Below are 13,322 nucleotides of genomic sequence, written 5' to 3'. Positions count from 1 at the left end.
CTTCAAAATGTTTATTAAGTAAATAATCCATAAAAACAACAAGTGATAAGTGGAGGTTAAAATCCAAATAAATAATTCCATTTTAAAAACCGAGGTTAAAATACTGGCTGGAAGCTGTCTTTTTTAAAAACCCGGTGCCTTCTCCCTTCTATCTGGCTGCTCCTCTGCTTCTCCCATCGGGCTTTGCAGCTGCAGCAGACCTTCTCCTGCTGGTCTGGTAGCCTTCCATCCCCTGGTTACATACAGCTCATACCTCCGGACCGAGACTCGCTCAGGTTCCCCCAACAGCCAGGGCGCTCACGCTGGGGCTCTAACCTCCCAAGCCTGCCCGACTCCCGCTGCCTTCTTGGCCTAATGCGGCAAGCCGTCCATGATCTTGGTCACTCCCGTTCCTCTGAAAAGCTCAGCAGGCATGACCCAATCCATCCACCCCTGAGTGTCAGCCTTACGCCCTGCCAGGGCTCTCCTTCTGGTTGCCTGCCTTTGCTCAAGCGAGCCTGCTCTCACTTGCTCGCACCTGCTCTCCACTTCTCCAGCCTTCTTCTTCCTTAACCTCCATCCTTCTCTCTTTTCTTCTCCCCTCTGCACTCGCGCTCCTCCTACTATATATAATGGGGACGTAGCACAGGTGTGGCGATGAGCAGCTCCTGGCATCAATTATGGACATGGGCAATCCTGCACTTGTGCACTTCAGTGGGGAAATGCCCATGTCCACATCGCACCCGGGAACTGCTCTGGCCACACTACCATGCCCTCTACTTAAGGCGCAAGTGTGGTGAGTATTTATTTACAAAACTGGCCATAACTCACATGATTATTATTTATAATAAAAAAAACTCTTATACACTTGGTCTCTTGGTACAATATATACAATGTATATCTACGACACTCCAATGATGAATCATTCCACATATGTGGTGTCTTCAACCAAGGGACTTTGAAAGAAACAATGACAATCAGTAAATGTCATGTTTAATTCGTGAAGATAATACATAAGGAACAGCAAGATCATTTTTCAAAAATGTGTTTTTGAAAAATGACCTTGCTGCTCCTTGTGTATTATCTTTATTAAATTGCATTTGCTTTAGTATAATTATGATGTTTTTTTATTAATTGATTATTCAGTCTTTTGATTGTTTCCTTCACCTTTTGAGATCAATGTAGAGGGGTCACATGCATATATATCAGATTTTAGTATAGATTAGATATGCTCTATTGTGTAATTTTGGTAGTTGTTTCAATTTATTACATTGTATTATGCTCCTCAGGCTATTTGTTGTTAAACAAACTCCTAATTAAAATTAATTAATGCATTGGGCTAATGGTCACACTAGAATCTATTGACTAGTTAGAGCTCTTTAAAAAGTGGAGATGTCCGTCATTTCAAATTGTAGATGCCTTGTCTGAGAAGTGCTCCAAAATCTTGTATTTCTGGTAGTTTTTTTGTGAATACCCCTTTCTGAGTATGTATTTATGCAGTGTCTTGAGATGTGAAAATTAATTCTTTTTAGTTCCAAGTTTGTCTGGCCCTGATGAAGGGATAGAGTCCAGAAATGTGTCAGCCTGATGGACAACAATATGAATATTAACTGTTAGAAGTTCAAATCCTGGATACTATGGCTTTGTTGATCCTCTGGACTGTGTTACCTATAATTAAGGGTTGTTTACCTGTCCTGTTACATTTTTATAAATATGTTTAACATGTTGGAAGCCATGTGCTCAAGTATAAAGTTAAAAAATGTTTGTATTTATAGTTAATAAAACTACGTGTGTAACTTTGGTTGGGTAAACTATAAAAATGTTTTTGAATTAATGGGTGGACACAACAAGCTGGACGTGATGTATATAAATGTTAAATGCATTTAAATGTAAATAGCTGGGCAGATCTGACCACAATCAGATCCATCTTACAACCTACAAGTCTGTCATTAGACAGCAACAGCTTTATCTATCTATCTATCTATCTATCTATCTATCTATCTATCTATCTATCTATCTATCTATCTATCTATCTATCTATCTATCTATCTATCTATCTATCTATCTATCTATCTATCTATCTATTGTGGCACGCGGCTGGGGGTGGTGCCCAGCCGGGACGCCCAGGAGGGCAGGAGGAGGGCTCATGCCCCCTCCGGACCACGAGGGGGCAGCCGCCCTGGTTCCTTTGAGGGCCATGGGTGCAGGGCTTGGAAGCCCAACCCCGGAGGGGCCCGTGGTGTCCGCCAGGGGGCGCCCCCATGCCTGAAGGACCCAGAACCCCAACACTTCTGCCACACCAGGAAGTGCTGGAGGAAAGAAGACAGGGAACACCCGGAGGGCTTCCGGGAGTATAGCCGACACTTCCGCCACACAGGGGAGTGTCTTAGGGGTGTCGGGAATCACCTGGAGCCCATCCGGGTAATTATAAAAGGGGCCGCCTCCCTGCAGAGAAGGACTGGAGTCGGGTGAGGAGCGGACAAGGTCGAGTGCAGGAGAGTGGAGGCGGCTTGAAGGAACAGGCACTGTGTTGGAAGAGGCCTGGACTTTGGGGGAGTTTGGTGCGAGAAGCACTGGGCTGTGCACTTTATTGGACTTTAAATTATGTTTAATAAACGTGTGGTGGACTGTACAATGGTGTCCGTCTGTCTGTGTCCGGGCAGCTTATCACACTATCTATCTATCTATCTATCTATCTATCTATCTATCTATCTATCTATCTATCTATCTATCTATCTATCTATCTATCTATCTATCTATCTATCTATCTATCTATCTATCTATCTATCTCTGCCTCCGCAAGCACAAAATGGATTAATTGGATTAAACAATGGATACATATACAGTATCTGTGATGGGGTTGCCAGGGAGGAAAAAGTGTCATAAGACAGGGACATAGCCCAATAAATCCCACGGGGAAAAAGGGAAGGATGTCAGCGCTGATTCACATCATCATACTAATGCAGGAAGAGGCCCTAAGAAGAGCAATAGGCATGGACACCCTAGCAACTGTCAAGGATGCCTGACCCTATGAAGGAGAGACAGAGGATTTAGAGAGTTAATAAGAGGATGAAATACTTACTGACAAATATAGAGATGTACACTGTGTCAGAACATGGGAAATGTGACCCTTTAAACACCTTTAAAAGTCAGGACTAGCAGAAGACCAGTTATTTCTCACAAGCCCTCATGGTGACAGCACACAGTCCCAGGGCGGAGGGATACAAGCAGGTTATCCCTTTAAGTGAGGCAGTCTGGAAACACCCGTAAACAATGCAGCACTTGATCAATGTAACAGTATTTCTTTGTTCTGACAAAATGTATGTTCTGCCTACTGTTTCTTGATTTTCTGCTGATCAAGCAAATATCAGACATCATAAAAATATAAAGGTATTACCGTAAACATTATTATGAAAGGAGAAACAGCAACTCTATACTCACCTTTGCTGTCCTTTCTTATTAAACGCACAGGCCAAAGCCACCACTTGGGAAGTAGCTCTACTGATAACAGGTACACAAAGCATGGAGTGAACTTCAAATCCAAGCATGCTGTTTAACTGTTTGTGTTCTTCCTATGATGAAAACAGACAATTGGCTTACAGTGAAAAAGCTATACATCTTCTACAAATACACCTCACATAGACACGTGAAACACTATTAAAGAAGTAAACTAAGCAAGACTCCTATTTCTGTAAAGTACTTCAGTGCAGGATCCTACCAAATCTAGTACTTCCATTTCTTTATCGCTTCACTATCACTGAGCTGCCTTGTAATTCTGTTGCATTTGTTTGTGTAACATTGCAGTGCTGATTTTCTTTGTATACTGATGGATGGCAATATCATTTTAGCAAAATGGGGGAATAAAGCGAATGATTAAAGTGCATTCATTTTTTTAAAGCACAAGAATGCAGGAGTTGTAAAAATATATGCATAGTCACAATAGGCACATGAACAAAATGACATAATTTATAAGTGTCCTGAAGCTGTGGCTAAGAAGCATTACAGGGTGAGGATGGAGCTTGACAAAGTAGGGCTCACTATTCCCTTCTGTGCCCCCTGGCAGCATCCACGGAACCCAAAAAGTTTGAGGCTACAAACTCCAATTCCCAGTGTGGGAACCCAGGTGGGCTGCCATCTAGTGGTTTGGGGGAGACAATGCCCAGCACAAGCTGTCTTCCTCTGTTCTACCATGCTGTGGACGTCCAGTTTGGGCAAAATTCCCAGTACAGTTCCGACTGGGTTGCCTGCCTTGGAGTGGTGTCCTGCACAAGATATATATATATATATATATATATATGATTGCCCTCAATAGCTGCAAGCCCCACCCCTTCCGGTTCTTTGTTGGACCTGCTTTAGTAATGGATGGAGCTCCATCTTCTCTAAAGAAACACTTTGACGGCTCAGCAGTGCTTACGAGCTTCAAGAATAATAAAGTTTGTTCTTATTAATAACTCGCTTTCATTTTTGATTGATGACACTATGTGGGGTGTCCAGATGGAACGCCAACTCTTTTTGTCATATTCCTTGCATTTTTTATACAAAATGAATAAAGAATGCATTTACTGATGCTCTGTAGTTATCACTCTAGCTTCTTTGGGCAGACATTTACCCACTGCAGGATTTGTTGTGTGCACATGAATACATTTACAAATTTTACCTGAATCTCATTGAATATTACAAGAGAACCACACAATCAGTGTCACTAATTAAGTGTTATACTGTAACTACTCCTTTGGAAGAAGGATGACATTCAGACTATTTGTATTTTAACAAAGAAATGTAGGCAAATGTAACTGACCTGTAAAATCTTTAAGATTAAACTCTGCTACACACTATAAATACAGTGTTAATGCAGAAAATTAATTCTTTTCAGCTATTACCACTTTTCAAAATCATGTAGAGCGTTTCTTGAAAATCAAACTGCACATTCTCAAAATGCCTTACTATGCATATAATACTAGTCATTGACTTAATAACTACAAAATGCAAAAGTTAGAGTGGCTTACAAATGACATAGAATTCGGAGTATGTCACTAATAACAAAGAACAAACCTTTAGTTTTTGTTTAATTGCACAGATTATAGTGTTGTGGAGTATATGCAATTTACTTTTATCTTATTTATTTTACAAATGTGGCAGCAGAATATGTGTAAAAAATTACACAAAATGTGCACTGTACTTGCATTATGCTGCATATGAATTAATATTTTTAAATTTAATAAACATATGCAATGAGATTTTAGTATATAGTACATCTAATCATATCTGTTGTAACATACCATAATCAGTGGGACATCCAAGTTGGGGTATATTAGACTTTGTTATTTGGTTGATCTATTTTTTATGCTAACATTGTTTTGGGGATTCCCATTAAGGTACACTTCTGATGCCTCCACAGCAGGAATGATACTCTAGTTCCGTCTAATGTTAGCGTGTAAAGGTACAACAATGGAAAGTTAAGAAACAAAGTAAAGAAAAGGGGCACTTGGGCACATGTACCTGTTTTGTTAATTCAACACACAAATAGGATATTCTGTTACAATTGGATCAGGAACAATATTGATATTTTGTAGTTGTTTTACAGAATTACAGAATTAAATACAGTATTATCAACCAGAAATGCTACTAAATCAGGACAGAAGGTACTAAATGCCATACATCATGGCCAAAGTCCTTATTCTTGCATTTTCATTGTGTGACTAGAACTAAATAACAGCAGAACTTTGATAAGGGTTGCTTTTGAAAATGTGGTTTGAGTAGCCAGAGAGCCAGGAGACATGATTCAGTTGGCTAAAATTAAATCGAATTGGTCTGGAAATAACTGAAAATTTACAAGATGTGACAAAAACTGCAGTCAAGAGAAATGGTACACAAAGTAAAAAAAAAAAAGTAAAGTCGGATTCAAGAGGTAAGACTAAATCACAAAGATGCTGCTGCTGACCAAGAGCCAATTTAAATAATGAGACTAGTGATGAGTGAAACGATTTGTATGAAATTGAATTTGCAGCAAAGCCCAGAGTTTTCCTTTGCAAATAAAATCACAAAATAAATTGCATTTTGCTTCAAGCCTCCATTTGCAGGAATCAAGAAACAGGAAAGGCTGGTTGCAAGGTAAAGGCAGGTGTGGAAAAAGCACAGTAATGTGCACAGTGTGTCATCATGTGTAAAATATGCCGCATGAATTCTGTTAAAACGTTTCATAATTATGAAATCACCAGCTACACTAATGTTAGTGTCAGATTCACTAAACTGTATGCTGTCACGATCAGGGCACTTTAAACATTTTACTTGGACATAATACATTTTTCTTGACCTTTTCTGTGGTTTAATCCATATTTGTAATATCAGGTTATTTGAGTAATCTTATTTTTACTATAAGACTTCTTCTATATTTTAACACAATTTTTTTCATGGATGACAGCGTTTTGTTGTTCATTTGTGAGCACAAAGGAAGAGATTGCTAAGGGGTGTACCCAGAAATTATGCCAGACTACATCATCAAAGTAACATTTTATAAAGAGGCCTTACAGACATATCCACTGTCCAAGTTGGTGGGTATAAAACATTCCCTTGGGCTATTTCAATAGTTTCTTTGGTTTATGACTCTTGGTTTTGAAGAAAGTGCTGCCTGTTTTTCTCAGTTTTGGCTTTAGCCTGTGCGACTCTATTTCATTTCTTCCTTAGATCTCAATCTGCTTCCCTTGCTGCAGCAAAATGGTACACAAATCAAAACTTCCGTTTCACGAATCACTAAATGATACACAGAGATAATGAGCCTTAGGTGTCTGTTAATGCAGATGGTATGCAATTGAAAGTTGGTGGCATAACTTTCCTTTCTTCATGTCCACTAGCTGACTGTTCCACCATGTACAGTAGATAGTAAAACAATGACACAAAACACAAGTGACTGAATGAATCAATCAATAAACAAAAGTCCATTGTTAGGTATAACTAACAGGATTGTAGCAGTTTTTGAAATTATAGGTTATGGTTTTATCCTGTTCTCTTTAAAATGCTAGCACAGAGCACAGAGCACTGGTCATAGTACAGAAACGGCACTAACACGGGTTGTAAATGACATTCTGATATCCTCTGATGAAGGAAACTCCACTGTAATTATGTTGCTGGACTTAAGTGCAGCGTTTGACACCATCGACCATTCTATTTTACTGCACAGGCTAGAAAATGATGTTGGGCTTACAGGCACCGTGCTCGCTTGGTTTAGTTCTTACTTATCAAATTGATTCCAATATGTACAGAAATGTGCTGACAGTACTCCATCATTATACACAGAAGTTCAATATGGTGTCCCACAGGGCTCAGTACTGGGACCTTTACTGTTTTCACTGTACATGCTTCCACTGGGATCTCTCATTAGGAAACATAATGTTAATTTTCACTCGTATGCAGATGACACCCAGTTATACCTTTCATTTAAATCAGATGAAGTTTCTCCAATGCTGTCTTTAATTAGTTGTGTTAGTGAATTAAAGGAGTGGATGAATAAGAACTACTTGTCTTTAAATACAGATAAAACAGAGATGTTATTTGTTGGAGGGAATGATGCTGATCACAACAATATTTTGTCATCATTTAACTCAGTGGGAATCCCAGTCAATTTTACTGAATCAGCCCGCAATCTAGGAGTTATCTTTGACTCTAGCATGTCATTTAAAGCGCATATTACAAAGTTGTCCAAAACATGTTTCTTCCATCTTAAAAATGTTAGGAAATTAAGGCGCTTTTTAAATAAACAGGATTCTGAGAAACTAATTCATGCATTTATCTCTAGTAGGATTGACTACTGCAATGCGGTGTTCACTGGATGTTCAAACTGTTCTTTATACAGCCTCCAGTTAATCCAAAATGCGGCTGCGAGAATTATTACAAGAACAAGAAAATACGAACACATAACTCCAGTTCTTAAATCCTTACACTGGCTCCCGGTTAAGTTTAGGGAAGATTTCAAAATCCTTCTTTTAACATATAAAGCATTAAATGGCCGAGGTCCGGCTTACTTGTCTGAACTTATCATGACTTACAAACCAGAGCGCACATTAAGATCTCAAGATGCCGGTCTGCTTATGATTCCAAGGATTAATAAAATAACAGTGGGAGGTCGAGCTTTTAGTTACAGGGCCCCTAAACTGTGGAATGGTCTGCCTGCTACTATAAGAGATGCCCCTTCGGTCTCAGCTTTTAAATCCCGGCTGAAGACTCACTACTTCAGTTTAGCATATCCAGACTAGAGCTGCTGATTAACTGTACAGACTGCATCTCTGTTGTTAGTCATTAGCACTTAAACATAAGTAACATGACAGTTATAATTATATACTAACCCTCACTTATTCTGTTTTTCTTCTCGGTACTCAAATGTGGCACTTGGTGCCATGGCCCACCTGCCAAGTTGTTTTGCCTGCCTAAGGAAAAGTCATCCCAGATGGAGGATTGCAGGAATCGTGGGAGAGAGGGGTCCTTTCATCGGATTGGCTGGCCCAGCACTGTTTCAGCTGTGGAATGGCCAAATGGGGGAGGCAGCTTGAAGGATGAGGTCTCCAGGACTCTATACAAATCCAAATCTTATTATGGGATATATCATCTACTGTTAAATTCTGCTCTGTACTTCTAAAATTTATATTTTTTATTTCTTACTATATTGAGAAATTGTTCTGTTCTGTGTACTGTACTGTATTGTATTGTATTGTATTGACCCCCTTCTTTTGACACCCACTGCACGCCCAATCTACCTGGAAAGGGGTCTCTCTTTGAACTGCCTTTCCAAAGGTTTCTTCCATTTTTCCCTACTAGGTTTTTTTGGGAGTTTTTCCTTGTCTTCTTAGAGAGTCAAGGCTGGGGGTCTGTCAAGAGGCAGGGCCTGTTAAAGCCCATTGCGGCACTTCCTGTGTGATTTTGGGCTATACAAAAATAAACTGTATTGTATTGTATTGTATGTGGTCTTTATTTGAATGATACACCAATGCTTACCATGGCACTTTAACTTTAACAGTTCACCATTACACAGTATTTATTTTTCAGATTGGCAATCTACCAAATAATACTATAGTACTATAATGAGCTTTCTCAGATGAACAGTTGGTGGTAGTGGCTCTGGCCCTTTTTGTTCTGAAATCACTCTTACTGCTGACGATTCTCTGGGGGACTGCGCCTATTTTGACCATTCAATATTGACTCTTCTCCTTATTTCTAGTTAATGGCTGTGATTATTGAAAATCCCTTTACCCCTACTGAAGGAATGGATTTTAATAACACTCTACATTACCATATACTCTTAAGATACTACCATTGCAGTACTGATAATAGTCAATTATTTAAACTTTTTTCAGGAACTGCAAGTAAACAAAATATACAGTGAAAATGGAAAATTCAATATTTTGAGCTGTGGAAAAAATACAGATGTGGTAAATTTGACAGTTTTGGAGTACTCACAGAGCTGATATCCTCCAGTGTAATAGATGTCTTCTTCTCAACAACTTGCCCTAGGCGACCAAATGTTAGCTGTAAAGGGAAGAAAAAAACAATGAGTGATACACTGTTTAATAGCTTCTGTTTGTCTTTTTATTTCTTTTTGTGAGGAACTTTCCTTAATAGAGCTGCTATATGAGAAGTTTAAGGTTAAAATCAAAGATAATTTTCTTCTCCATTGTCAATCTTCTACCAATTTAACATAATCCATTATTTAATAAACTTAAACTGTGAAATTATTTTCCTGTTCTGACTAATTTAGTTCAATATATCAGTTATTAATCTGATAAAAAATAATTGCAGAGGAAGGAGTAATAAGGAGACATTGTAGTGGGATGAGGAAGTACAGCAGAGTATAAAGAGGAAGTGGTAGGCGAAGAAGAAGTGGGATAGTCAGAAAGATGTAGAAAGTAGACAGGAGTACAAGGAGATAAGACGTAAGCTGAAGAGAGAGGTGATGAAGGCTAAAGAAAAGGTGTATGATGAGTTTTATGAGAGGTTGGACACTAAGGAGGAAGAAAAGGACCTGTACCGATTGGCTAGACAGAGGGACCGAGCTGGGAAAGATGTGCAGCAGGTTAGGGTGATAAAGGATAAAGATGGAAACGTACTCACAAGTGAGGAGAGTGTGTTGAGCAGATGGAAAGGGTACTTTGAGAGGATGATGAATGAAGAGAACGAGAGAGAGAAGGTTGGATGATGTAGAGATAGTGAATCAGGAAGTGCAACAGATTAGCAAGGAGGAAGTAAGGACAGCTATGAAGAGGATGAAGAATGGAAAGGCCATTGGTCCAGATGACATACCTGTGGTAGCATGGAGGTGTTTAGGAGAGATGGCAGTGGATATTTTAACCAGATTGTTTAATGGAATCTTGGAAAGTGAGAGGATGCCTATGCAGTGGAGAAGTATACTGGTACTGATTTTTAAGAATAAGGAGGATGTGCAGAGCTGTAGTAACTACAGGGGTATAAAATTGATGAGCCACAGCATGAAGTTATGGGAAACAGTAGTGGAAGCTAGGTTAGTTAGAAGCAGTATGGTTTCATACCAGGAAAGAGCACCACAGATATGATGTTTGCTCTGAGGTTGTTGATGGAGAAATACAGAGAAGGCCAGAAGGAGCTGCATTGCGTCTTTGTGGACCTGGACAGGGTGCCTAGAGAGACGTTGTGGTACTATATAAGGAAGTCAGGAGTGGCAGAGAAGTACGTAAGAGTAGTACAGGATTTGTACTAGGGAAGTGTGACAGTGGCGAGGTCTAAGGTATTAGTGACGGATGCATTCAAGGTAGAGGTGGGATCACATCAGGGATCAGCTCTGAGCCCTTTCTTATTTACAATGGTGATGGACAGGTTGATAGATGAGATTAGACAGGAGTCCCTGTGGACTATGATATTTGCGGATGATATTGTGGTCTGTACCGAGAGTAGGGAGCAGGTCAAGGAGACCCTGGAGAGGTGGAGATATGCTCTAGAGAGGAGAGGAATGAAGATCAGTAGAAACAAGACAGAATACATGTTTGTGAATGAGAGGGAGGTCAGAGGAATGGTGAGGATGCAGGGAGTAGAGTTGGCAACTCAGTACAGATTAACAGGGAGTGTGGAAGAGAGGTGAGGAAGAGAGTGCAGGCAGCGGGGTATGGGTAGAAAAGAGTGTCAGGAGTGTTTTGTGACAGATGGGTATCAGCAAGAGTGAAAGGGAAGGTCTACAGGACGGTAGTGAGACCAGTTATGTTATATGGGTTGGAGACGGTGGCACTGACCAAAAAACAGGAGACAGAGCTGGAAGTGGCAGAGTTAAAGATGCTAAGATTGCATTGGGTGTGATAAGGAATGGCAGCATTAGGAACGAGTACATTAGAGGGTCAGCTCAGGTTGGACAGTTGGGAGACAAAGTCTGGACATGTGCATAGGAGAGATGCTGGGTATATTGGGAGAAGGATGTTAAGGATGGAGCTGCCAGGTAAGAGGAAAAGAAAAAGGCATAAGAGAAGGTTTATGGATGTGGTGAGAGAGGACATGAATGTGGTGGGTGTAATGGAGCAAAATGCAGAGGACAGGAAGATGCGGAAAAAGATGATCTGCTGTAGTGACCCATAACACCGAAAGAAGAAGAAGAATCTGATCAAAGAATAATTATGTAAGAGCATTAGCATAATACATATTATTAGGCATAAATTAGTGCCCCTAACACTTAAGGGTGATTTCACATCACTCAGATGTCTATTCAGAAACTAATCTTCAAGGCCTTTGCCATTGCTCGTTGTAATCTTTCTAACTTTTGTACTATAAGCATATGGTGACAGTTCAATACTTGGATTCCGTAATCCTAGGAGAGTATTTTCATTCATACATGTTTGACATCCACTAGTCCAATACAGAAGGACAGTTGTGTGTTAAGAAAGACACAAGCCTTCACAGGACATTCACAATCCTTCCCATTTTCATTTGTGCTAGGACAATTTAAGCCTTGTGATGGACAGGCATCCAGTCCAGGGTTGATTCTTGTGTTGCACTCAATACTGTGCTGGATTAAGCAGATTTGAGAATATGAAGTTGTATTATGGTACAACAAATCAAAAGATGCATTAAGTAATTTGCAGTATCGTTAAAATAAATGATAAAAAAATAAATATTTTTAATGGTATTTCTCTTTTGTCCTTTACTGAATATACAGTATATAAACGTTTTTCAGTTCTTACCGGGAAACTGATTTCCTCTTCCATGACCTTTTCTCCAACCACCTATGGGGAAAGAAAAATGATTTTTTAATACACAAATGAAAATGTTAATTATGGATGGTCTTGACCAACAATTCAAAATGTTTAATTTTAAAAGTAATAATTTTGTAGAAAAAAAATGATGTAAAACATATATACCACGGTTTACTCACCTTGAATCTAACGTTGCCTGGAAACCCTGAACTGGAAAAACTGGTTAGAAAATAGATGGATGTTCTAGTTTCTGGTAAAGTGGACAATAAGATGACGAAGATACATAATATAGAGATATTAATTGTCAAATCATCAGTCAAGCCGAATATATATCCTTCTGTGTATCCATTCCTTGAATATGCTTTTTCATCAGGGACTTGTGGAGAGCTTGGACTTATTCTAGCAACATCAGATGAAAGGTAGGAACAAACTCTGGACAACTCACACAGACGCCTACACAGCACACATGACAATACTACTACTACACTGGTAAAAATGTACTGGCCAGTTTAACTAATTGTGCTATCATGCAGCATGGAAAAATATACAATAATGTATTTACTTTTTGATGTGTGACAACATTAATTTGAAAATATAACTTACAGAAACAGCATAGCAGAATTCTTACTTAAAATTGGTATGCAGGACCTATTTTCAAAGCTAGATTTACTTTTTGATTAAATAATTTAATATGGTAGGTGATGTACAATGGCTGTTCAACATATATTGAATTATTTTTGTAGAAGTGCCTTGCGAAATATTTCAGATGATTACAGTGTGAAGGGGAATTGGCAATTTAACACAGTTCAATACGTGAGGTAGATCTTAAGATGTACTGGCAGGCAGCCTTGTTGCGTTATGCCCCGTAAATATGTAAGTTAGTACTTAGATGGTAGTATGTTTTACCTAAATGCTAGAGAGAAGTCGATCCATTACTTACAAGGGAAATCTGAGTTTAAATCCATAGGCAGTGTACTGAAATGGTTGCTGGGAAGGTGTTAGCAGTAAACACCCAGAGATAAGGTATATTTCAGTAGATAAGCCAGTCTAGCTAACAAGGAGCTAAACTTTGTGTTCAGGAAGTGACTGTAAGGTTTTGTTTATAGTTTGTGTACCTTTTCTTATCCAGTTCTCTTTACTCTTCCA

At 39.2% G+C, this 13,322-nt stretch overlaps 1 protein-coding gene across 2 annotated transcripts in view; it reads right to left on the bottom strand.

The window, feature by feature from the left end:
• Window positions 1-13,322, bottom strand: part of LOC114649974 (cGMP-dependent 3',5'-cyclic phosphodiesterase) — a 736,214-nt gene that overhangs the window by 77,211 nt on the left and 645,681 nt on the right. For both annotated transcript variants that reach the window (XM_051926538.1, XM_051926540.1), the window contains exons 11-13: window positions 12,165-12,206; window positions 9,427-9,495; window positions 3,421-3,551 (exon numbers count right to left, since the gene is read on the bottom strand). In XM_051926538.1, coding sequence (XP_051782498.1) covers window positions 3,421-3,551; window positions 9,427-9,495; window positions 12,165-12,206 — 242 coding nt within the window. The remainder of the gene's footprint in view (window positions 1-3,420; window positions 3,552-9,426; window positions 9,496-12,164; window positions 12,207-13,322) is intronic.

This window comes from Erpetoichthys calabaricus, chromosome 4, assembly GCF_900747795.2.
Source record: "Erpetoichthys calabaricus chromosome 4, fErpCal1.3, whole genome shotgun sequence".
Classification (NCBI taxonomy): domain Eukaryota; kingdom Metazoa; phylum Chordata; class Cladistia; order Polypteriformes; family Polypteridae; genus Erpetoichthys; species Erpetoichthys calabaricus.
This window is presented reverse-complemented; position numbering and strand designations above follow the sequence as displayed.